The sequence below is a fragment of the Pseudophryne corroboree genome, chromosome 6, assembly GCF_028390025.1.
Source record: "Pseudophryne corroboree isolate aPseCor3 chromosome 6, aPseCor3.hap2, whole genome shotgun sequence".
Lineage (NCBI taxonomy): Eukaryota > Metazoa > Chordata > Amphibia > Anura > Myobatrachidae > Pseudophryne > Pseudophryne corroboree.
In genome coordinates, this window is record NC_086449.1 from 550,591,105 (window position 1) to 550,618,999 (window position 27,895).

Consider the following 27,895-nt stretch of genomic DNA (forward strand, 5'->3'; position numbering starts at 1 on the left):
TTTTTCTTTTTTTCTTTTAACTAAAGGACACTGTACTAATACTGCTGGAAAATGGAGCATCTATGGATAAATTGGATGGGAACCATCGTACACCATTACACTATGCCTTGGTCGAAAAACACAGGAATATTTGTCAGGTTAGCTATATTTCTTTATTCATAATTGTCTTCACTAGGAGCTGATTTTGAAAGTTAGCTGTGTATCTTGTCTACAGTATGTGCAGAATTTGCAGCCAAGCAAACCCTGTTGCAAGGACTGAAAGTGTACAGAATGCTGCACAGACTAACCATGTGTACTATTCTTACATTGTTCTTCCAGGTGCAACGTCTTCACTAATTAACTGTATTTCCTCCTGACTCTAAACAGGGGTGTTTTGTCAGAGGAGGGGACCATACGCAATCTCCATGGTCCTCACTGGAATAAATTGCACAGGTACATGTGATGTGCAGAAGACACTAGCAATGTGCATACACTGTATCTCCTGGAAAATTATACCATTTATTAAAGGGGCCTATGTTCATACCTCAACATTTGTGTATTCCAAATCTGATCAAAATAGTCCCATTCCCTAATCCACCCAAACCCCACACCAGTCAGCGCTAACCCATCTTAATTAGCCTAGACACACCCACAATTCCACCCCTTTCACCACCTGCAAAGTGGGACTGTCCCACAACAACGAGGATATTTGGGAGTAAAATATTGTGGCAAATACGAATGAAAGAGCAATGCTTTGTCACTCTTGTTTCCATTATTTCCTTCAGGGTCATGACCAGAGGAGGAGTCAGAGTAGAGTGAGGGCTGGTAAAGTTACAAATTATCGCCATGTAGCCTCCGTCATTCTGATCACTTCCCAGTATTATTCCACATAATGTGCACAATTCCCGCAAATACAATTAACACCTATTCATACATCTCCCACAAAGTCACCTCAGCAAGGTGCATCTGGCAGAAATCTTAAGGAATTTAATCTACAATGGGCCATTTTAGGAAATCCCTTCAGACATTATCATACTTCTCATAAACACAACCTGGATAAATCTAAAGAATATACTCTACACTCAGCTTTTTAGTGCAAACAAATAAAACATGTTCCATGGTAATCACATTGTAATAAATGGACAGTAGTTGATTCTTACTGATTTTTCATCATCACAAACTGGCTCACTGCGCTCACGTATTAGAAACACAACCAGGGGAAACACACATTGCTCAATGGGAACAGTACCTATTTTTACTTTTGCGATTAGTAAGATTTTTCTCCATTAAAAAAAACTGCAAACCTTATAACTCTTATTTTCATTTTAAATTCACGCAAAATTGGCACTTGTAGAGCAAACATTTATAATTCTGAAAACAGCACAAAATCCAATTGTGGAAATCTCAATTTTCACAAGTGCACCTAAATTTCTGTGGGAGACCACGAAGTTGCTGAGCAAGATGGCAGCTTTTGCAGAGACCCAGCAGTTTGCACTGGCCGATGTGAGGAGCGGAATGAACTGATGGCACCCATGCCCCCTCACTCTGAGGATTCGTTAAGGCTATAAATGGGATTAATGCAACAGCTACTGTAAAATGTTTAATATATTGAAAGACGTGATTGTAAAGTAGTGTGAGTTCAGACTATGATGATTATTTCAATTACCCTGCAAACCTAGGAACATGCAGTACTTCCCAAGTATGTGTTTCTTATTTTTTGTTTAGCTTCTAATTGAATGGGGATGCCGTATACGGGATCATAATATTAGTGGACAGCTGGTTCCAGCTACTTTGAATCAAGATCTGAAAGAGTTCTGTAAAGGTAAAATTACGCAGATACAATTGCCTCTAATGTAGTCATGGTTTCTAATATGGTTTTACTTGAACTAAAGTGTTAAAATAAACAATGACACAATTATTTTAGAATACTTTTTACCTGTTTATTATTATTGTGATGATATTGGGTTAATATCTAATTCTTTTGCTGCACAAGCTGTCTGGTTTGCCTGGAGGCAGCCTTTTGTACCACACGTTACTATTATATCACCAAGGCAAATAACTGAATTAAGAAAAGGTACTTTATTTTATAACACACACTGCACAATTTTGCCACTTTATACAAATACAAGTACCATGGAGTCCACCATACAACGCATCACACACAATCCTACAGTATCCTAATGAGGCTATCATTACCTTTCCCTGAGAAGTGAAGCTGCTGCTGGATGCAGTCCTTTTCATGTCTCTGCCAGCAATGTAAGGACAAAGTCACAAGTCTGTCTGCCACTAGCAGTCTCAAAAAGTGTCAAACTCCCCAGCTGTGATCCAAAGTTCATTCCAGTGAACCTAGACCAGTCTAATGCCACGTTCCCACTAAAGAGCCGGGTCCAACATGGCTTTTTGAACTTGGTTTCAAGCCATGTTCACACTGCAAACTGAGCCCGGGTTATTGCTGAGTCGTCACTTTGCTGGTGCTTGGAGATGACATAATCTCCCAACGCAGGTGATCCAGTTCTCTGCTACTTTTAGCGCGAGCCGGCTTGGACAACCTGGGTCGCGCTTTCACTCTGCAGATTACCTGGGTCATGACCCGGGTCCTTTTCACATCTAAGTCAGGACCCGGGTTGCCCCAGCATTATCCCCAGTCAGAAGCTGGGTGTGAAAGGGATATAACAGAAGTCGTGATAACCACGTCAGTGCTGTCTGTTACTTTTCTGTTTCCCGCATTGTGGGAGTTCCTCCAGGGAGAAGGTGCTTACAATACAAGGATTGGACCTACCAGACTGGAAGAAGGTTACTCCCTTTGGCACAGGTGTATCATATGAATGAGATTTTTGGATGAAGTAATATCTTTTCACTCTTTTTATAGTAAAAGATTATATTCCAAAATATTTCATTTTATTCAGTGTATGATAAGAACTTTAGAGTGACCAAATAGCTACCTAATGAATCGGGTAATTACAGCAGACTGTTCAGCACTTTTAACGCATTTTATGGGTCATCTGCCCGCTTCATCAGAAATGTGTGCTGCAGATGCTTGTAGATTACATCAAGGTATTGATTTCTGGCCAACAATTGGCTGTACTGTGAAGGGGCAACATTCAAAGGTCATAGTGTTGGAGGTATAGTGGTACATTGGCTGGCACCAGCTAACTCTCATCCATCACACAGTAACGGGCCCTCTTCAATAAATGTCTCCAGTAACTCTTTTGGTTCTGATATCAAACAATTATCACACAATAGGGCATTATTAGTCAGTTAACTGTGCATCAAACAACACCTTTTGGCTTTATATATGTTCATAAAGGCGACTTACAAATGTCGACATGATAATGTCGACATTCAGCCTGTTGACATTCTCAACAGTCAGGGTTCTTATGATTTTAAGGTTAGGGTTTGGTTTAGGGTTAGGATTAGGTATACTTAGCTCGCCGACAGAAATTTGCATGGTTGACATACTGACTGTCGAATTACAAAGTGCTGACATGTCAGTGTTGATATTGTGAATGTTGATATTTGACATGTTGACCTCCGGTTCGTCCATGTTGACATTTTGAATGTCAATATTCAGAAGATGTAAAAATTCTGATGCCGACATACTGTATCACACACTCCTGGTTTTTATACCCTTTCAGTCTTTATGGGTAAATTCATGTTTCCTGTGAAATCAGCGCCAGGCACACCCAGGAAGGGCTAATCAGGGATTTATCATATGGGCATCTGGACTGCTTACCACTTTAGCTTTATCTAAAGGGGGAGATGTATCAAAACTCAGACAGAGATAAAGAAAAGAAGTTGTCCATATCAACCAATCAGCTCCTAGCTATAATTTTTTTTTAGCACAGTATATAATATAACAGAAGCAGATTGTTGCTATGGGCAACTTCACTTTATCTCTCTCAAAGGTTTGCTACATCTCCCCCAAATTCCTGAATATCTAATTCGGAAAGGTCACACCACAGCCTCTCAACTGTCCTATGAGATGTCATAATTCCTGCGCACAGCAGGGCGAACAATGGGCTCACACTGGCACTCTTCCCAGCACCTTCCTGAGGGCTGTACTGGATTCTCCAGCTCTGTAATAGGCTGCCCATAGGTGTGGTACACCTCTGTTATGGTTGTCAGTAACCAGACGACCAAAGTTACCTGTATGGAGAGAAACACGGGCAAAGTGATAATAAAATAAGAAATGGTGACTTTATTGTCACAAAAGAACCTGGACACAAATAATAATCACTCAGAGTCCAGAGCAGGAGAGACGCCTGAACGCCGATGATGCGACTGATAGTCACTCAGAGTTCAAAGCAAGAGAGACGGCTGAACGCCGATGATGCGGCTGAACACCGGTGATGATAAATGAAACGTAGAGTGACTATTGAGCTGTGGAAGTGGTTAGTGAGTCTATATTACGGCCAGGGAACCAGTATAATAGTTTGTAATCAAACAGTGTGGCAGTTCTGCAGATGCTGCGGCTAGTGAGCCGATCTAGTAGTAAGTTTACAGAAGGTGCGGCGATTGCGCTGATGTTGTGGCTAATGAGCCTTGTAGCCTGTTAGTTGAAGGTGCGGCGATTGTGCCGATGTTGTGGCTAGTGAGCCAGTATTGTAGTTTGTTTATTGAAGGTGTGGCGATTGCGCCGATGTTGCGGCTAATGAGCCGATATTGTAGTTTGTTAGTTAAAAGTACGGCGATTGCGCCAATGTTGTGGCTGGTGAGCCGAGATTGTAGCTTATTTGCTGAAGGTGTGGCGATTGCGCCGATGTTGCAGCTAATAAGCCAATATCGTAGTTTGTTTTCTGAAGGTGCGACCGGAGGCCAGAAATGCAGGATCCAGACGACCGCCAGGCAGATCTGGAAGATGCAGGTACATAATCTGGAGAAAATGAGGTGGAGCTCACTGCAGGTGAAGTATAAGGTTTCACCAACCTTCAGATGAAAAATGTGGCACTCCAGCAGAGCTGACTACTGGAAGGATTAAGCAATAATCTCATTGGAACTTGCAGTCTAAAAAGCATCTGGAAAGTCTGAGTTTAGAGACAGTATAATCAGCACTGAGTACAGAGCTGGCAGTAACTTAAAGAAGGCAGGGGCCAATCAGACAGCTCCTGGAGAGTAGAGATGTGCGGCGGGCACTTTTCGTGTTTTGTGTTTTGGTACTAATTCCCCGCTCGTATTTTGGTTTTGGATTGGTTTTGCCAAAACCACCCTTTCGTGTTTTGGTTTTGGATCTGGATGATTTTTGAAACAAACATAAAAACAGCTAAAATCACAGAATTTGGGGGCAATTTTGCTCCTACGGTATTATTAACCTCAATGTCATTAATTTCCACTCATTTCCAGTCTATTCCGAACAACTCACACCTCACAATATTGTTTTTAGACCAAAAGGTTGCACCGAGGTGGCTGTATGACTAAGCTAAGCGACACAAGTGGGCGGCACAAACACCTGGCCCATCTAGGAGTGGCGCTGCAGTGGCAGACAGGATGGCACTTAAAAAAATTAGGCCCCAAACAGCATATTATGCAAAGAAGAAAAAGAGGTGCAAGATGGAATTGTCCTTGGGCCCTCCCACCCACTTTTATGTTATATAAACAGGACATGCACACTTTAACAAACCAATAATTTCAGCGACAGGGTCAGCCACACGACTGTTTGTTTGGGCCCCCACCAAAAAAGAAGCAATCAATCTCTCCTTGCACAAACTGGCTCTACAGAGGCAACATGTCGACCTCCTCCTCCGATTCCTCACCCCTTTCACAGTGTACATCCTCCTCCTCACAGAGTATTAATTATTCCCCACTGGAATCCACCATCACAGGTCCCTGTGTACTTTCTGGAGGCAATAGCTGGTAAAGGTCTTCCCGGAGGAAATTATAATTCATTTTGATGAACATTATCTTCTCCACATTTTCTGGAAGTAACCTCCTACGCCGATCGCTGACAAGGTTACCGGCTGAACTAAACACTCTTTCGGAGTATACACTGGAGGGGTGGCAACTTAGTTAAAATAAAGCCAGTTTGTGCAAAGGCAACCAAATTGCATCTTTTTCTAGCCAGTATACGTACGGACTGTCTGACATGCCTACTTGGATGCTGTCACTCATATAATCGTTCACCATTCTTTCAATGGTGACAGAATCATATACAGTGACAGTAGACATGTCAGTAATCGTTGGCAGGTCCTTCAGTCCGGACCAGATGTCAGCACTCGCTTCTGACTGCCCTGCATCACCGCCAGCGGGTGAGCTAGGAGATCTTATCCTTTTCCTCACAGCCCCAGTTGCTGGAGAAAATGAAGGAGGAGCTGTTGACAGGTCACGTTCCGCTTGAGTTGACAATTTTCTCACCAGCAGGTCTTTGAACCTCTGCAGACTTGTGTCTGCCGGAAAGAGTGATACAATGTAGGCTTTAAACCTAGGATCGAGCACAGTGGCCAAAATGTAGTGCTCTGATGTCACAGATTGACCACCCTTGAATCCTGGCAAAGCGAATGAAGGGCTCCATCCACAAGTCCCACATACTTTGCAGAATCGCTCCGTCTTAGTTCCTCCTTCAATTTCTCCAGCTGCTTCTGCAAAAGCCTGATGAGGGGAATGACCTGACTCAAGCTGGCAGTGTCTGAACTGAGTTCACGTGTGGCAAGTTCAAAGGGTTGGAGAACCTTGCACAAGACGGAAATCATTCTCCACTGCGCTTGAGTCAGGTGCATTACCCCTCCTTTGCCTATATCGTAGGTGGATGTATAGGCCTGAATGGCCTTTTGCTGCTCCTCCATCCTCTGAAGCATGTGTGAATTCCACCTCGTTACCACCTCTTGCTTCAGGTGATGGCAGGGCAGGTTCAGGAGTGTTTGATGGCGCTCCAGTCTTCAGCACACAGTGGCTACATGCCGAAAGTGGCCCACAATTTTTCGGGCCACCGACAGCATCTCCTGCATGCCCCTGACATTTTTCAAAAAATTCTGCACCACCAAATTAATTGTATGTGCAAAACATGGGACGTGCTGGAATTTGCCCAGATGTAATGCACACACAATATTGGTGGCGTTGTCCGATATCACAAATCCCCAGGAGAGTCTAATTGGGTAAGCCATTGTGCAATGATGTCCCTAAGTTTCCATAAGAGTTTTTTGTCAGCGGTGTGCCTCTTTCGGAAAGCGGTGATACATAGCGTAGCCTGCCTAGGAACGAGTTGGCGTTTGCAAGATGCTGCTACTGGTGCCTCTGCTGTTGTTGCTGCGGGAGGCCATACATCTACCCAGTGGGCTGTCACAGTCATATAGTCCTTAGTCTGCCCTGTTCCACGTGTCCACATGTCCGTGGTTAAGTGGACAGTGGGTACAACTGCATTTTTTAGGACACAGAGGACACTTTTTCTGACGTGTCTGTACATTCTCTGTATCGCCTGCCTAGAGAAGTGGAACCTAGATGGGATTTGATACCGGGGACACAGTACCTCAAACATTTCTCTAAGTCCCACTGAACTAATGGTGGATACCGGACGCACGTCTAACACCAACATAGCTGTCAAGGCCTCAGTTATCCGCTTTGCAAAAGGATGACTGCTACCATTTTTCATCTTCCTCACAAAGGACTGTTGGACACTCAATTGCTTAGTTGAAGTAGTTGAAGTGGTCTTCCGACTTCCCCTCTGGGGTGACGATCGACTCCCAGCAGCAACAACAGCAGCTGCAGCAACAGCAGACGTATCACTCAAGGATCCTCCGGAGGAATCTCGGTTAGGAGAGGACTCCTCAGTCTTGACAGTGACATGGCCTGCAGTACTACTGACGTTCCTGACTGAGGAGGAAGTTGACGTTGAGGGAGTTGGTGGTGTGGCTTGCAGGAGCTTGGGTACAAGAGGAAGAAGGGATTTAGGTGTCAGTGGACTGCTTACGCTCTTACCCAAAGTTTCACAACTTGACACTGACTTCTGATGAATGCACAGCAGGTGATGTATAAGGGAGGATGTTACTGGGTGGTTAACATCCTTACCCCTACTTATTACAGATTGACAGAGGCAACACATGGCTTGACACCTGTTCTCCGTATGTGCGGAGAAATAATTCCACACCGAAGAGGTGACTTTTTTTGTATTTTGCCCAGGCATCACAATGGGCTTATTCATCCCACGGACAACAGGTGTCTCCCCCGATGCCTGATTTAAACAAACCTCATCACCATCAGAATCCTCATTGTCAACTTCCTTGTCAGCACCAGCAACACCCATATCCTCATCCTGGTGTACTTCAACAGTGACATCTTCAATTTGAATATCAGAAACTGGACTGTGGCACTTTCAGAGGGCCACCTCTTCCCGTCCAGTGTTGGGAAGGTCAGGCATTGCAACCGCCGACACACTTGGACTCTCCTTGGGGATTTGTGATACCATCTTAGAACGCACAGTTCTTTGCTGTGATTTTTCCATCTTAACTCTTATCATTTTTCTAGCGGGATGACAATGCTAAATTCCCTTGTCGTATAAACAACCCTTTATGAAGTCTAAGAACACTGTACGCTGTTTACTTAAGAAGTACCGTAATGGTACGCTAGTTGCGTAACGATCGCTCAGCCGTAGGCGAGACGCTCAAGCGTCACGTTCGCTCACGGCCCAGTGATCACAGGACACGTTATTGGCTATGACTAGAGTAATGATTCGCTATGGCGTAGCGGACGCTCGAGACCACGAGGAGATCACCAGCGGCGCAGACGCTCACAACGCTATACCTTTATGTCTAAACCTTATACCAATGAAATACACAGAATACCTTAATGTGAATACAGGGTGTAAGTGCAACCTTGTGTAACCTGACTAACTACAAAGCTGCTTGAGCGTCACCGACGCTCAAGTGAACACTTAACACTATAGAAAATACACAGATACTGGTTTAGGGTCCGAAGCCTATTAACTGTATTATATCTAATATACTTGTAAAAGGGGATAACAGTACAAATGATACACTACAATATAACAGAGACTCCCTAACCAAAATACAATACTATCTAATACAATACAATACTAGTCTAGGGGAGATACGAGAGAGAGAGAGAAGGGAAAGAGAGAGAGAGAGAGACGGAGAGAGATGAGAGAAATTTGCTCACAGAAAGACAATGATTACGGAGAGAAACTTACGCACAGGGTAAACGATCGCATGCGCCTGGACATCCAGCACCCGATTTTCAGCAATGAGAACCGTTGAAGAGTGAGAGCTGGATGTGGTCGGCCTGCCTATTTATGCCCCACACACAATGCAATCTCATAGTCCCTACAATCCCATTGTCCATTGGATGAAGGAATTCGACCCTGTATCACAACAAAAGGTCATAGGTTGATTCATACAGGTGGGCTGTGACGATTTCCAACAGCTCAGGTGGGTGGGAAACTAGGTTTCCCGCCGCATACCTGAGTATGAGTAAATAATAGAAATGGACATAAACTTCTTATGTCCATAACTATTCGCACGAGCGATTAATACGCTCCAAACCAACACCGGAATATTGCTAATTAAATACTCTTCCGATGGGTACCAAACACTGCTGTATGATTCCTGTTAGACCCTTCGTACAATACAAAGAGGGATTACTTTAAACAGGGACCTTCTATATTAACCAAACTTTCAGAAACTATCAAAGGGATCATGATCTATAAACTACATTAATTGTGAAAATATGTAACGAATGAGTCGCACGCTACGACTACATAAACTCTACCGTAAATACGCATACCGCGCCTGCGAGTGCACGCTATTGCGGGTATGCGCCTTCACGGGAGAGCGTACGCATGCGCAGCACGGACCAGTGTGCGGTGCAAATATGGCAACGTGCATGGGGATATTTTTCTGACTTTGACAGTCCACCCTTTGGCAGTCAATAATAACTGCCACCTTCTAAAACATTTCAAAAGGAGAAAAATATATGTCAGGGGTTAATTCATTTCCATGGTTGGGTGAGGGAGGAGAGAGGAGTAGGTGTGAAGAGGGTATGACCTAGTGTGATAGCAGAAGCATGTGTGTATGAGTCCATGTTTGGAGGGTCATGTATCATCGTGCCGTACGTGTTGTAAATCAAGCTTCGAGGTATTGCGAAGTATACATTTGAATTCCTTCTTATCCTGTGGTACAGGTCTGTGGATGGGCTGTCAAACTTTACCGAGCTCTTTTCGGATTTTGAACAAAATGGGGAGCACATTTTAGTTGATGATACATGAATGGGGGAGGTATGTGGTTGCTGATATCTGTGCCTGTATTCCCTATCGTCTATGTGTGTCATTACCTGAGGGTTGTAGAGATGAAGATAAAGAACACTTATGGAAAATGCAATGATATTCTATGTCAGGGAAATGTACATCTGTCGTCGAAGTTGTGTTCGGTATCTGTTGAGAGTCGTCTTCTTTGCGCTGTATTGCTCCTTGGGCATGAGCAAATAGCTTTGTCAGAGCCATCGGATTTACAAAAAAATGTTGGGCTAGCGTGAGTTTAAAAGTACTAGGGAAACTGGGGATCCATGGCAAAGTTCATCAAGTGTCCATTTCTCAAGTGGTCAAAATCCTTCTTTGGTGCTTGTCTGTTGTCTGTATAGCGTCTCGTCAACTTCCTCGTCCAAGGGGGTCTTTGTATCTTGGAGAAAAGCAGAAAAACAGGTGAAAGAAACGGACCGTATAATCGCATTTTCATCACATCCTGGTTTCTATCATTGGGTCATAAATCAAATCCAGGTTAATTACAGTTTCCTCACTCCTCAGGCTCATCACTTTTGTACTTTGTTTGCACCTCATTAAAGCCTGCCCGCATCTAAATATCAATCCAATAAATATAACAACACCTAAGATACATAGTAGAAACTTTCCAACATCCATTATGACTCCTTGAGCCCAGTCTCCTAAACCGGAGAACCAATTTCGCGGGTTCAACCACGACACCCAACCAGTCAGCTCATTACCTACAGCAGCAAAGGTGAGATTGTGTCTTCGACGAAATTCCCACTTTAATTGCAGAATATCGTCCATCTTTTGGTCTATGACCTCTACCGGATCCTCGGTGCTATTCGTGATATAAGTGCAACACTTTATGCCGTACTGTGTTGCCAATGTAACACAATATCCGCCTGTTACTGCTGTAAGATAATTAAGAACCATCCTATGCTGAACTAGTTCTGTTTTGTAAGCTTGAAGTTCTCTTCCAGTGTATCTAAACGTGTCATCATACATTTCAGTGATATTATCTAACAAATTGGCGAGTGCGGAAATGTATCTATAATTCATCACTCCTCGAGCGGTACGAGTGAAATCTAACGCTACCAGAACCTGAATCCCGGTGGATTCATGGATAAGATCAGAGGCCGGATGCTCTAACCTTTCTGACAGTTGTCTTTTAACTCGGTGCTCGTAATGAGTGTGAGTATAAGGAGCTTGGGCACCACGGTGTATGTCCTTCATTTTGTCATGTGTAACAGTCATCACTTCAGGCAATACTTTTCCAATATAACACAATCCTTCAGAGTTTGGGGCAAGCCACTTGTACGCCTTTCTCCCGCATATGAAATATGCATCATCGGGGAGAACATATGGGACAGAGAAGGACATTACCATGTTGCAAACCTTCCAGGTGAAATCTCCTGACCCTAATTCTTCCATCTGCTTAATGCACGTATCAGTTTGTACGATATGTGCACAGTATCCTGGTGATACCTCTCCAACTCTAGTAATCCTATTTCCTAAGGTATATCGATACCGGAAAGATTTTCCTCTACTGGCTATGTGGCGTACGAGCTCTGTATCTGTAGGCATTCTATCTGCTCTGTGTGAAAAGGTCATGGTAAGGTTGCTCCATGACACTTCCCAATTTCCCGGCTTACGGGGGTTGGAGATATTAAAACATAAGAGGGACCTATCCACATGGTATTGGTGGAGCTTCAAACTAGGAGGGCTGGAGATGTTAAATCTCCGGTCCACCGGTCTCCCACCACTTAGCTCAAGTACCTCCCCTAACGTTAAAGGAAATGGTACTAGCCCTGATTTGCTATGACCCTGAGGTACTTGAGAGCATACCCAACAATCTGTTTTGTTTAACACATTACCCACTAAAGAGTGATAGTCACTCAATGGATGCCGGTCCATATGGATATTAAAACTGGATTGGCATTTCTTTATGCATCCATCTTCAACCAGATTATCACAGAGCCTACAGATACAATTTTCTTCAGCTAACAATCCATCACAATTTCTTCTATCGGATCGTTTTCTGATACTCGCCTTTGCTTGTTGGTTTGGTTGATCTTGGAAAACTACGCCTCCATCATCATAATCGAACCCATTCCAGAACCTCTCTCGACCTCTATGGTACTCCCGCCGGAACAGACTGCTCTGGTCAACATCACGGTTAACATCAAAATCCGGATCACAGTCTCTTGGGGCAAGTCCATCTTTGAGGAGGAAATAGAGAAGAATGAGAAGGGGGAAAAAGAAATTTCAAGGAAGAGGGGATGGGAAGTGGAGAAAAACAATAAAAGGGAGAGGGGAGTCGACAACTGCTTTCGGTCTTCAAGGCTCAGGTGCCGCCTCAGTCCTCCTGGAACAGACACTCCAGTGATACAACCTCTACCGTCTGTTCCTTATCACGGGACTTCTCTGGATCAGCAACCTTTTTGCAGTGGGATGAATGGACCCAAGTCTCTCTCTCAGCAACCTTCAATGCTGTGGTGCTAGTCAATAAGACCTGGTATGGTCCTTCCCATCTATCAATAAGACAACCTGAGCGTAGAAAATGTCGTATCATTACATAATCCCCAGGTTCAATGTCATGACAATTACTATCTGGTAAATCAGGAATCACCAACTTCAGATTATCATTTTGATTCCTCAACTGCTTACTCATGTTAATCAAGTACTTTACAGTTACTTCATTGTTACATTTCAAATCATCCTGAGGGTTAATCATGACATGCGGTTGTCGACCAAACAAGATTTCAAAAGGAGACAGATTAAGAGGGGACCTGGGAGTGGTTCTGATGCTATACAAAACAATGGGTAAAGCTTCTGGCCACGTCAATCCTGTCTCTGCCATTACTTTACTCAATTTATTTTTAATAGTGCTGTTCACTCTTTCGACCTTCGCGCTCGCCTGTGGACGGTACGGAGTGTGCAGCTTGCTATCAATTCCCATCAACTTACACATTCCTTGAAAGACATCACCTGTAAAATGGGTACCCCTATCACTTTCAATGATTCTAGGGATACCATATCTACATACAAATTCCTGCACTATTTTCTTAGCTGTAAACATAGCGGTATTTGTAGCTGCTGGGAAAGCTTCGACCCAATTCGAGAAAACATCTATACAAACAAGTACATATTTCAAATTTCGACATGGGGGTAATTGAATGAAGTCGATTTGTATTACCTGGAAAGGGCCGCCGGCAGGTGGGATATGGGATGGTTCTGTAGGTATTGCCTTTCCAATATTCTTTCTCAGACAGGTAAGGCATGACATTGCTCTTTTACTCGCATGAGAGGAGAATCCTGGGGCGCACCAGTATGCTCTTACCAATTTGCACATCCCCTCCTTGCCTAGATGAGTCAGCCCGTGAGCTGCTTCAGCCAGACATGGAAGGTATGCCCTGGGGGCCACTGGTTTACCATGTCCATCCGTCCAGAGCCCTGAGGACTCCTGGCCATATCCCTTTGCCTTCCAGACTGCTCTTTCCTGTGTGGAACACAAATTCTGCATCTCACACAACTTTTGTGTGTTGATGGTATTAAATACCATCAGTTGTGTGGTGTCTGTCTGTATGGGGGTAGCAGCTGCAAGCTTTGCGGCTTCGTCTGCTCGGCTGTTACCAAGGGATACTGGGTCTTGGCTATATGTATGTGCTTTACATTTGATAACAGCCACTCTGTCGGGTTCCTGTATCGCTGTTAGAAGCCTTTTTATATATGCTGCATGCGCTATCGGTGTACCAGCTGCCGTCATGAAATTTCTGAGGCGCCATAGGGCTCCGAAATCATGTACTACCCCGAAGGCGTATCTAGAGTCGGTGTAGATATTGGCTGACTTACCCTTAGCCAATTCACATGCTCTGGTTAGGGCGACCAGTTCAGCAACCTGGGCTGAATGAGGTGGGCCTAGCGGTTCCGCTTCTATGGTGTCTTGGTCATCTACGACTGCGTATCCAGTACACAAGTCTCCCGAGTCTGACTGTCTATGACAACTACCGTCCGTGTAGAACGTGAGTTCTGCATCTTCCAGTGGGTTGTCACTGATGTCAGGCCTTGCGGTAAAATTTTGGGTCAAATATTCCATACAATCATGTGTATCTCCCTTTGCATTAAATCCTCCTTCCCCATCACTCTCACCTTCCACCCTTTGTGTCTGACCAGGCACACCTGGGAGAAAAGTTGCAGGATTTAATGCGCTGCATCTCCTTATGGTGATGTTTACTGGGGCCATTAATGCCAATTCCCATCTTGTAAACCTTGCAGATGAGACGTGTCTGGTTTGGGCAGAATTCAATAAGGCAGATACCGCATGTGGTGTATGGATTGTGAGGTTGTGGCCTAGCACGACATCTTCGCTTTTTGTCACTAGCAATGCTATCGCCGCAACGCTACGCAAGCATGTGGGGAGGGATCGCGCTACCGTGTCTAGCTGGGCGCTGTAGTATGCAACTGGCCTGCTGGCGTCACCGTGTTTTTGGGTTAGTACACCTGCTGCGCACCCAGCACTTTCTGTTCCGTATAGTTCAAAGGGTTTCCCATAGTCTGGCATACCTAGTGCTGGTGCCTGCGTTAGGCATTGCTTAAGTCTCTCAAATGCTGTTTCGGATTCGTCTGTATGCGAAATCCTATCAGGTTTGTTTGAAGAGACCATTTCCTGCAAAGGTAACGCCAATATGGAAAACCCTGGGATCCAATTACGGCAATACCCACACATTCCTAAAAACGTTCTAATCTGTTGCTGGGTTTGTGGCAGTGTCATGTCTCTAATGGCTTGGATTCTATCAGCGGTCAGGTGTCTCAGTCCTTGTGTTAGACAGTGTCCCAAATATTTTACCTTAGTCTGGCATAATTGTAACTTGTCTTTGGAAACCTTGTGACCTGTGTCTGAAAGATGAAACAGGAGCTGTTTCGTATCCTTCAGAGATGCTTCCAGTGAATCTGAACACAGTAATAAATCGTCCACATACTGTATCAATACTGATCCACTGTCTGGTTGGAAAGACTGTAAACAATCATGCAAAGCCTGAGAAAATATACTTGGACTATCTATGAAACCTTGGGGTAACCGAGTCCACGTGTATTGGACTCCTCTGTATGTGAATGCAAACAAATATTGGCTGTCAGGGTGCAGAGGTACCGAAAAGAAAGCGGAGCAGAGGTCAATAACAGTGAAAAATTTGGCAGTGGGAGGAATTTGCATTAGGATGACAGCTGGATTAGGCACTACGGGGAACTGGCTTTCAACTATTTTGTTAATCCCCCTTAGATCCTGCACTAGCCTGTAACCCCTCCCCCCACTCTTTTTAACAGGGAAGATGGGACTATTTGCTGTGCTGGACGTTCTTACTAGAATGCCCTGTTGTAGCAAGCGCTCTATTACGGGAAAAACTCCTAACTCCACCTCTGGCTTCAGAGGATATTGTGGGATTTTTGGAGCTATCCTACCATCTTTTACTTGTACAATTACTGGAGCTACGTTTGCCATTAATCCAGTGTCCTGTCCATCTTTTGTCCAAAGTGACTCTGGTATCTGAGATATCATCTCTTCTACTTGGGATGGATTCCTATTTGTCATAATGGAATGTGACATTAATTTTGATGGGGAGTCTAACATGTCTCGTACCTCCTGAGCGTGATTCTCAGGAATGTCCAAGAATACACCTTCAGGAGTACAATAAATGACGCAACCCATTTTACATAGTAAGTCTCTACCCAGGAGATTAGTTGGTGCCGATGCAGCCAGCAAAAAGGAATGCTTGGTATGCAAAGGCCCTATTGTAATCTCGGCTGGTTTGCTAACAGGGTAGTGCTGGACTACTCCTGTTACTCCCATGGCTGGAATTGTCCTACCAGTGGTTCTCATGCCCACTGTCGAATTTATCACTGACTTGGCCGCCCCTGTGTCTACAAGAAAGTTTAAAGTTTTACCAGCTACATTGATTGCAATCTCTGGTTCACTTCCAAGACTGGCAATCAACTTAACTGGCTGCAGATTACAGGTATGGCCACACCCCTAGTGGGTATGCTGACCTCCCTGAATCCCGCTGGCAGCGACTACTTGTGAGGGGGTTAGCTGGGAACTACCAGAGGCATGCCAATCTCTGTTCGGGGGATATCTTTTTGTTTCCCCTGTATGTGGCTCGAAACTCCGCCTCTGTGGACCCTGCTCCCAATGTCGTGTGTCGTGTCGTTGTCTAGGGGGTTGAAAAGATCTTTGTACACTCTTTGTTCTACATTCTCGTGCATAGTGTCCCGGTCTGTTACAAGAAAAACATGTCATTACACTTGCCTTACCCACAGGATTCGGTGGTACATACGCAGGCTGCCTTGTGGTCAGCGCCTGTATACTTACGGACATCAACTTATCACTTTGCGACTCCCTGTGCCTAGTGATGTTTCTGTCGTGATCAATAGCAGCCTCTCTCAATGTGGACACTGACAGACCTCGCCAACATGGTTGTGTGGTCTGTACCCTAGCTTTTAATGTTTCTTTCAAACCATCCATCAGTACAGATACTGCTACTTCTCGATGGTTTGGGTTGGTCTTAATGTCTTCTATACCAGTGTACTTTGCCATTTCTAATAGTGCCCGGTGAAAATATTCTGTTGCCGTTTCGGACTCCTTTTGCTTAATGGAGAATATCTTGTTCCATTTAACAACGGCTGGGAAATACTCCTTTAGCTGTAAATTTATCCTTTTTACATTATCCTTGTTGTACACGTCTGTAAGCGGTACATCTTTATCCAAGGCGCAGTCAACTAAGAATTGAGTTGCGTCGACATTGGAAGGTAAACAAGCTCTTAGCAGTATCTGCCAATCCTTGTTGTTGGGTTCTACAGTGTTACCTAGATCCCTGATGTATTTTTGGCTAGCAACTAAGTCTTTCCTGGGGTCAGGAAATTCGGACACTATTGTTCTTAATTCCATTCGGGAAAATGGAGTGTACATGGCAATGTTCCTTATGGGAGTGGCTCCAGACACATCTGTTTTTCCATTGGGAACTGCTATTACCCTTACAGGAGCAATTCTAACAGCCTCATTCTGCGTAGATTCTACAACTTGTGGTACAATTGTTTCAGTGTAGTGCATGGTGCCGTACTTACCCGTTGACACGACCTCACCTATCCCTCCGCTAGGGGCTTTCACTAATCTCGTGGGTGTCGCTGTGCCTACTGTGGTCTCTGCTATGGTGGCCGCAAGAGAGAGAGCTGAAATTGTTGCCGAATCTTCTTCTTGATCACACTCCTGAGGAAGGTTCAAAACAGGGTACAACTTGCACGGGTTAATAATAGTATGAGTTACTTGGTTAACATCATTTACATTTACAGGGTTACTAAGTGTTTGTGTTTTACAACCCAGTGCGTTTCTCTCCGCAATCAACTTCTCTCCTGCAATGTATGGTGGAGGAGGGGCTGTGGCTATCAGCTTACTGACTGCCCCAGATCCTGCCGCCAGAGCCAAACCTCTCTGTATCTCACCTTCCTGGTGCCATAACTGTAAATAATCATGATGCTGAATTCGTCTCTTTGTTGATTTTACGAGACATATCCTCCTCCTTAAATTTTGTAACACGTCTGGACTGAAGCTACCTATTCTTGGGAATTTGTCCCTGTCTTGTACAGTCATTCTCTCCCATTCATCACATAAAGATTCTGTGTGACTTCCGTATTTTTCACACATGATGTACCTTGCCGACCCAACGGGTCGGTTCTCTGAATCAACCCGAACCGAGGTTGATCGCCCCCTACCTGAACAACTGGCCCCCATAATTCTGCAGGTGTTGCTTATTCCTCCTTGGATCTTTATCTCAAGGTTTTCAGCGAACCCTTACAAACAAACCAAGATGTCCTGGGCAGGCCGGCGGTGGCGGTTTACCAAGTACCCCACTTACTTCTCGCCCACGTTGGCCAGTACTGCAATAACTGTAACCAGAGCTGCTGTACCCAACCCAGGGCCCCTGTGAACCTTCTGTTTACTGGAACATATGAGGGTTACCCGAAGGACACTTACTCTTTCCAGTAAAGTTGGGGTTGTTAGATAGTTCCTGAGTGACCAGCGAACTTCCCTTTAAAAATAAAAAATTACACAAATCACGTCAGAATGTACAGATAGCGTTTGTGACCACTTTACTCTAATGGTATTAGGTCAGATTACTAACTACTGCACACAATTACGTGCGGTCCAATCGTTCAGTACATAAGCACTACTTGTCATGTACTGAAAGATCAATGGAATCGATGTTTCCGGCCGCGATTCCTTCAGCAAGAGCTTATGGCCTATATGGGTTCTGCACCAACACCCCAGGCGTTGTGCCTCTTGTACCTTTATAGCGGACCTCTTTGTCTATTTTACCTGTTACCTTATGACCTCCTGGTCTGTTACCGTCTGTTAATGACCTCCTGGTCTGTTACCTTATGACCTCCTGGTCTGTTACCTTATGGTCCGCTATACTCTAATGCTCGAATATTATTTAACCAGGGATGCCTCCCCAGCCACCGTATATGTCACTTACACGTGTGTCCCTTGACGAGTACCCGACTTTCCTTTTGGTTCAACCTCTAAGTTATATAAACTTATGTGATAAAAACACACTCACTCAACACATGTACACTTTGTTTCTATATCTATTTCTGCGCAGAAATTGTCTTCAGTCCAACTGTGTTACCAATTAGGAGCAGGATCTGTTAAACTAAATTTCAGATTTTTCCAAAAATAGATTTGCGTTATTTACCGCGTCGCGTTATTTATCGCCTTTGCGCTAATTATCGCTTTGCGCTAATTCAACTTTTCGTGACTTGAGCTACGTTGCGTAACCAGACGCTACGTTGCGTAATGTACGCTGCGTGCGTCTGCCGTTTGGATTGCGTACGCAAGTCTTTTGTTAGGGACACGTGTACGCAAAACAAAGATCCACCGTAGCACAATTTCTACCTTTATCAATGTAGATGATCCCTGATCATCTACCGCACACCACACTGACTGCCTTATCTCCCAGACAAGCCGTGTGTTGGTCTATACTTTAACTATTACCTCTACTATGAAATAACAGCAAATCTCTTTTAGCACTTTCTATCAACTATAAAACTTGGCAAACAGGAATAGTGATATACGAAATTTGAAAAAGAAATGCAGATAAATGTATGCGTGCGTGTATATGCAAGACAGAAGAGAAATAAAACAGTTTTAAAAGACACAAGCGTTTTGTTCTTACTTCTGGTTCCCGGATTCCTTCAGCACTCTTTATCTAAGCGAAGCAGACGCTTATCCCGTCAGCACTGCGAGACAACCTCCCACCCTTTGCTGGGGGGATAATGTCTGCTGATCTACCTAGTGCAGATATGAGAAGGATAGGACGAGTCCCCAATTGACAATGCTAAATTCCCTTGTCGTATAAACAACCCTTTATGAAGTCTAAGAACACTGTACGCTGTTTACTTAAGAAGTACCGTAATGGTACGCTAGTTGCGTAACGATCGCTCAGCCGTAGGCGAGACGCTCAAGCGTCACGTTCGCTCACGGCCCAGTGATCACAGGACACGTTATTGGCTATGACTAGAGTAATGATTCGCTATGGCGTAGCGGACGCTCGAGACCACGAGGAGATCACCAGCGGCGCAGACGCTCACAACGCTATACCTTTATGTCTAAACCTTATACCAATGAAATACACAGAATACCTTAATGTGAATACAGGGTGTAAGTGCAACCTTGTGTAACCTGACTAACTACAAAGCTGCTTGAGCGTCACCGACGCTCAAGTGAACACTTAACACTATAGAAAATACACAGATACTGGTTTAGGGTCCGAAGCCTATTAACTGTATTATATCTAATATACTTGTAAAAGGGGATAACAGTACAAATGATACACTACAATATAACAGAGACTTCCTAACCAAAATACAATACTATCTAATACAATACAATACTAGTCTAGGGGAGATATGAGAGAGAGAGAGAAGGGAAAGAGAGAGAGAGAGACGGAGAGAGATGAGAGAAATTTGCTCACAGAAAGACAATGATTACGGAGAGAAACTTACGCACAGGGTAAACGATCGCATGCGCCTGGACATCCAGCACCCGATTTTCAGCAATGAGAACCGTTGAAGAGTGAGAGCTGGATGTGGTCGGCCTGCCTATTTATGCCCCACACACAATGCAATCTCATAGTCCCTACAATCCCATTGTCCATTGGATGAAGGAATTCGACCCTGTATCACAACAAAAGGTCATAGGTTGATTCATACAGGTGGGCTGTGACGATTTCCAACAGCTCAGGTGGGTGGGAAACTAGGTTTCCCGCCGCATACCTGAGTATGAGTAAATAATAGAAATGGACATAAACTTCTTATGTCCATAACTATTCGCACGAGCGATTAATACGCTCCAAACCAACACCGGAATATTGCTAATTAAATACTCTTCCGATGGGTACCAAACACTGCTGTATGATTCCTGTTAGACCCTTCGTACAATACAAAGAGGGATTACTTTAAACAGGGACCTTCTATATTAACCAAACTTTCAGAAACTATCAAAGGGATCATGATCTATAAACTACATTAATTGTGAAAATATGTAACGAATGAGTCGCACGCTACGACTACATAAACTCTACCGTAAATACGCATACCGCGCCTGCGAGTGCACGCTATTGCGGGTATGCGCCTTCACGGGAGAGCGTATGCATGCGCAGCACGGACCAGTGTGCGGTGCAAATATGGCAACGTGCATGGGGATATTTTTCTGACTTTGACAGGGAGTATGAGGGCTTCCATCGTCATGTGAAGCTGAACCATTAGTCATGAACATAGGCCAGGGCCTTAGCCGTTCCTTGCCACTCCGTGTCGTAAAGGGCATATTGGAAAGTTTACGTTTCTCCTCAGATCATTTACATTTCTTTTTTGGGGTCTTTTTACTGAACTTTGGCTTTTTGGATTTTTCATGCCCTCTACTATCACATTGGGCATCGACCTTGGCAGACGACGTTGATGGGATTTCATCATCTGTGTCACGACTAGTGGCAGCAGCTTCAGCACTAGGAGGAAGTGGTTCTTGATTTTTCCCTAGTTTATCCTCCAAATTTTTGTTCTCCATTATTTTTCTGGAGTTATATAACAATATGAGGTACAGGAGAGCTACCTCTACAGCACACAGGGCAATCCCTGTGAAAATTATTTGGATTAAATATTAATAACCCTTTTATTTGGAGTAAATGATATACAACACAGGACAGCACCACTGAACTTATATGGCAGCACCACTGGACTGGATTTATACGGAATTATATGGATTTATATGGTATTATACGTCAGGATTACTGGATTTATATGCCAGTACCACTGAAATTATATGGCAGGATCACTGGAATTATACGGCAGTACCACTGGACTTATACAGCAGTACCACTGAACAGATACGGCAGTATCACTGCACTAGACTTATACGCCAGTACCACTGGAATTATACGGCAGAATCACTGGATTTATACGTCAATACCACTGGAATTATATGGCAGGATCACTGGAATTATATGCCAGTACCACTGGAATTATACGGCAGGATCACTGGAATTATACGGCAGTACCACTGGACTTATATGGCAGTACCACTGGACATATACAGCAGTATCACTGGACTGGATTTATACGCCAGTACCACTGGAATTATATGGCAGGATCATTTTAATTTACGGCAGTATCACTGGACTGGATTTATATGACAGTACCACTGGAATTATACGGCAGGATCACTGGAATTATACGGCAGGATCACTGGACTTATACAGCAGTACCACTGGAATTATACGGCAGGATCACTGAAATGATATGGCAGGATCACTGGATTTATACGCCAGTACCACTGGAATTATACGGCAGGATCACTGAAATTATATGGCAGGATAGCTGGATTTATACGTCAGTACCACTGGAATTATACGGCAGGATCACTGGATTTATATGCCAGTACCACTGTAATTATACGGCAGTACCGCTGGACATACACGGCAGTATCAATGGACATATACGGCAGTATCACTGGACATATATACGGCAGTACCACTGGACATATACAGCAGCACAGGGACACCACCACTGGACTGATACAGGACAACACAGCACCACTGTAATGGACTGGACTTATACAGCAGCACTGGACATATGGCAGCAGAGGACACCACCACTGTGACTGGATTGATGCAGCACAACACACAACCACTGGACTGATGCAGCACAACACAACACCACTGGACTGGACTGGACTTATACAGCAGCACTGGACATATGGCAGCTGAGGACACCACCACTGTGACTGGACTGATGCAGCACAAGACACCACCACTGGACTGATGCAGCACAACACAACACCACTGGACTGGACTTATACAGCAGCACTGGACATATGGCAGCAGAGGACACCACAACTGTAACTGGACTGATGCAGCACAAGACACTAACACTGAACTGATGCAGGACACTGAGTACAGAGACACGTCCTCCCTCTACAATCTCCAATGCCGGAGTAAAAGTGGCGGCGTTGCGCTGCGACTTATATGGAATCCAAACCCCGCGAGAATCCGACAGCGGGATGATGACGTTTTGCCTCGTCCTGGCTTCCGAGTCAGGCGAGAAAACCCGAACCGAACCCACTCATCTCTACTGGAGAGTAGTTCTAAATCAAAGGCATGTGTGTACCTGCTCTGTAGACAGACAGCTAATTACTTAGTGAACACATGATGTGAACACACAGGGAGGCAGGAAAGACCAGCTAAGCTGTAAAAAAATAGATAAATGTTTGAAGCCATAACCCATGGCAACAAATAACCGGGAAGCTACAGTTTTGAATATATAAAGTATATGAAAAATACAAAGAATATGTTAGAAATATCCACTTTGTATTACTCTAATCATTTTTATAGTCAAAACTCTGGAGTAAAAAGTCTGTCGGGTGAGGCACCAACTTTTTCCGCACATCTCTGATCAAAACTCACCAAATTTCCAGGAGTTTATACCTCTGCACCTGTGTGTAATGCCCACATGCACCCTTTGGCTAATATATTGTGTGTAAATTTGGCTCTGGTACTAGCCAGGGCCTCCTCAACGATTTACCTAACTGCACGTCCCTGCTTTTTAATCCTGTATAGGAGAACCTAAACTGTTGGCCTGTTGCCACCACATCATGTTCATCTGGTATGTTTGGTATTAGCTGGGTATGCAACAACCATTGTATAGTGTGTACCTTTAAATCCACCCAATTTAATGTAGACATTTGGGTGATCATATTGTCACATTGGATGTTCTACACGTCCAGTGGGAAGACACTACAGACGTAAAGCTTGCAAAGATATAGGGGGTCATTCTGAGTTGATCGTGGCTGTGCTAAATTTAGCACAGCTACGATCACATTCCCAGGCATGCCCAGCATAGCACTAGCCCACCCTGCATGTCTGTCCGCCTCCCCCCCCCCGCACAAGTACAAAAGCATCGCCGCTTTTGTACTTGTTGAGCAACTGCCGGCCAGCGCCGCTCCTGCGGCTGAACGGGAGTTGCTCGTCGCTGCCCATGATCGCAGCGGCTGCGTGTGACGTCACGCAGCCGCTGCGGCATGCCCCCGCACACTCTGTCCATGCCTGCGTTGGCCAGACCGCGACCCCAAAACGGCGGGCAAACTCCGCCGTGCTGCCCCCTCCCACCCAGCGACCGACTCTGCATGTCAATCAGGCAGAGGCGATCGCTAGGGCATGACGGCCTTCGGCTGTCTGGCGCACTGTGGTGCCGACGCATGCGCAGTTTCGACCCAATCGCTGCCCTGCGTTAAAATGCAGCTAGCAATCAGGTCGGAATGACCCCCATCGGGCGTTGTCATATGATGCATTGTGTAGTGTGTTCGGCAATGCAATATAACATTACATAACATTGACGGGTCATTGATGGGTCATTTAGGTGCGTACCCAACTTAACAAGTAAATGTGGAGTGGTGGCAGCATTTGTCTGAAGAACATAAAATGTAACCAATAGTTTGAAGGCAACAGCATGCAAGACAGTTGGGGGTGAACAGTATATTTTTTAAAATAAAGTGTTATTCCAGAGATAAAGTACTCTTGTGAAAAAGTAGGTTTCTCAATTGGTTATTTTGATTGCGGACATCAATGCCAATAGTTAAGATAATTATGTAGTTTATCATTATTATTTTTTTATTGTAGCAGTTTGTTGCAGCAGTTTATTATATATTGATTTTATTAAATAATGTAAATAAATGGCTTATATTGGTAAAACCTTTTGATAAACCATTCCCCTGTCAGAGTACACATATAGGACCTCTTGGGATGGAGGTAACTATGTCTTACATTTTAAACTTTAGTACACAATGGGCTTGATTCAGGTTTGCATAGAAAAAGCATAGCTGTTGCTTATTTGGAAGAAGCAGCGATGCTAACATATGGTAATGCAACAGGGGGCGTCTGGTAAAAGCAGACGCCTCCTGCATGCAAATGTGATCCACTGCGGCATCCAAGGATGTTTGATTACCTGCAACTCCTTTGGCAGGCTGCATAACCCATGACATTATGCAGAGTGACCACCGCAGTTCTATTGCTGAGGCCTCGGCTGTCCCACAAAACAGAGGCTGTAGACTGTCAATCAATTGACGTCTGCAGCCTTACTATATCCTACGACACACACAGGACTCAGATCGTACATGCGCAGTATAGGTCTGCACATGTGCAATGTACCCAACATCAGTACATTGCAACTTCCTCCATACAGCGACCAGACCTGTATCAGGCCCCATAAGCAGGTATGTTTGCAACATTATATCTGTCAAAGTACTTGTTATGCATATATATTATTAATAAAATGCAACTTTCACCCACACACAGTCAGTGAAGACCTTTTGTGGTCTGAACCAATGTTCATGACACACATTACAGAAGCTCTGCTTGCTAGTAAATAGATTTGCTGTGCTGTCATTATATTAATTTAGTCAAAAAAAATGATTGCTTTCACAGTTGCTAGGTGACAGGAATACATATATTTTATTTTACTTTAATGCAAAATGATAAAAATCTTTATTTAGCTTTTTTGCTGTAACATGTAACCACAATGGGGGTAATTCTGAGTTGATAGCAGCAGCAAGTTTGTTAGCAATTGGGCAAAACCATGTGTACTGCAGCGGGGCAGATGGAACATTTGCAGAGAGAGTTAGATTTGGGTGGGTTATTTTGTTTCTGTGCAGGGTAATTACTTGCTGCTTTATTTTTACACTGCAATTTAGATTTCAGTTTGAATGCACCCACCCAAATCTAACTCTCTCTGCACATGTTATATCTACCCCACCTGCAGTGCACATGGTTTTGCCCAACTGCTAACAAATTGGCTGCTGCGATCAACTCAGAATTAGGCCCAATATGCCTTCAGTAACTTGTGTTTTAATTTTAGGGTATAGTGAAATGTGGCAAACGGCCATCCCTGAGGTTCTTAACGGAAATATTACACTTTTAAAGAAAATGATAGGAGATCATGAAAAGGGCAACACAGTTATGGCCAGTCTGAGAAGCAGGTATTGTGAAAAATTAAATATGTGTACATAACTCATTCTTTAGCTGGTGGCATACAACAATAAATGGTCATTTCATCAAGAGAACAAAAACAAAGGAAAAAACTCTTTTTGTGGACACTTTGGAATGACTGTGCTATTAAAATGTAACTTTTATTAGATATACTGTATATTTATGTATAGAGTACATATTTTGCAAAAGAAGGGGGGAGGGGGGTGACATGGTGATTCTCACAATTATTTTGATCATACAGGTCTCATACCTAAAACTGGTATTACATTTAAAATTCTTTAGGTAGTTTTGGATAAAACTGTTAAGTTTGTCAGACATACCACTTGGACAGAGACATATTTTACCCTTAACACTGACCATAAATGTAATTATCATATGAACAAATCACATGTTAAGGTGTTTGGCACTGAAGAGCCCTACAGACAACAATAGAGAAGATTAAATAAGTACTAATACCTTGATGAATAACTATAAGTGTAATAAGGTCACATGATGAAATCATGTGACTGTGAATACACATAAAGGGGTCTCTGCAGACAACCAGAAAATAATACACCTTGGGCAGTGTAAATCACATGTCTGTTTAAGAAACAATAATTACATCATTCTCAAGGAAAATATGCAGACCTTTTGTTAATGATGTAGAGCACATTAGTTCCCAGACAGCAATCGCATGTACAGTAATAGTCAATTGAATTGGGCTCTAAACTTGGCCATCGTAGAATATAGAAACCCTATGGGAGTTACTTTTGATATTGAAAGGGATGTTCTGGTAGGATTTCCCACAAAATTATGTAAATAAATATGCCCCTAAATTTAGTTTCATCAGATCACAAAATAAATAAATAAATAAATAAAAATAATAATAATTGCAAGTTAGTTTGTTGAGGATATGAAACGTTTACTGCATATAATATTGGGATTCTGTTTCAGAGGAGGACGAGTACCTATCCAAATATACTAACTAGAGTTTAAGGGGTTAGGAACAGGGCCGTCTTTTCGTATGGTCTCAATGGGCACTTGCCCAAGAGCCCCAGGAGATATCTCGGGTTCTGTCTGACTTAGAGTTTTTCTGAGGGTATACTCCAAAAGCTGGGACTCTCTCCTTTTAGTTGGACACTGGCAGCTTGTCTCTACTATTGCCAGAACCAGAGATATCAGCCTTCAAGCAGCTGGTCCTTGCTCCAGCTCCACACACCTAATATTCAGTTTTATATTTTTGTTGGTGGATTGCTTTGGCTCCTGAACTCTTATCCCCAAGTCCCCAGTACCTTTTGAAAGGTGAGACTCTCTAGTTTTTTTATCCAATTCAAAGCTAAGAAATCTATATCCAGGAACTGGAGATACCTGTGTTCAAGCAAGCTGCCCTCCCACCAGAAAATGATGAATATTAAGACCACTCTGCTATCCACCCCTCACCTACGTATTAAACACCCCCTACCACCCTGGAAGTCATGTACCGGGGCCCCTTCATTCAGCCCAATGCCCCCTTATACAGTTTAGTGTTCTCCCTCCCGCCCCATCTGTGCAGTAAAGTAGTAATTAGCATAAATTACTGCTCCATGTCCTACATGCTGAGCAGAACATAGAACACCCCCCTACCACCTGCGGGACATCAAAGCTGCTGCTGATAGCTCCCCCCACCCCTACTGCTGGAGCATGGGTAGGGGCCCCAGTGCATTGCTGTGCCCAGGGGCCTACATTGCTGTTAAGACGGCCCTGGCTAGGAAGAGAAGTAGGTTGCTGTGTAATAGGTTTCAGTATTAAGTAACCAGCATTGAAGCAAGTGTGCCGCTAAATTCAAAGCTGACATTAGTCGTAAGGCTGGTTTTGTCTTATAACTGATTGTAGCTTTAAATTTAGTGGCAAAATCGCCTCTATCACGCCAGTTTCATAATCTCAGAACCTATTACATTACCGCTGTAATTTGAGACTGCAGTGTCTGGCAGTTCATTACTGAAACAAGGATATTCTTATTGCAGACAAGTAATTAAACAAAATACATGGACATTTTGGTTTTAGTTTACCACCATGTTTCTGTGATTATTCTCTTTTGTTTGCAAATGTTTATTGTCCATTACTGTCACTATAACAGCATGGTGTCGAATATGTTGGTATTATTCAGTGTATAATT

The 27,895-nt window shown here is 43.8% G+C and overlaps 1 protein-coding gene across 4 annotated transcripts in view; it reads left to right on the top strand.

The window, feature by feature from the left end:
• The window catches only part of LOC134932872 (uncharacterized), a 423,538-nt gene that overhangs the window by 281,538 nt on the left and 114,105 nt on the right, over window positions 1–27,895 (top strand). For all 4 annotated transcript variants that reach the window (XM_063927693.1, XM_063927692.1, XM_063927695.1 and 1 more), the window contains 3 exons: window positions 27–137; window positions 1,705–1,801; window positions 25,631–25,751. In XM_063927693.1, the coding sequence (XP_063783763.1) occupies window positions 27–137; window positions 1,705–1,801; window positions 25,631–25,751 (329 nt within the window). The remainder of the gene's footprint in view (window positions 1–26; window positions 138–1,704; window positions 1,802–25,630; window positions 25,752–27,895) is intronic.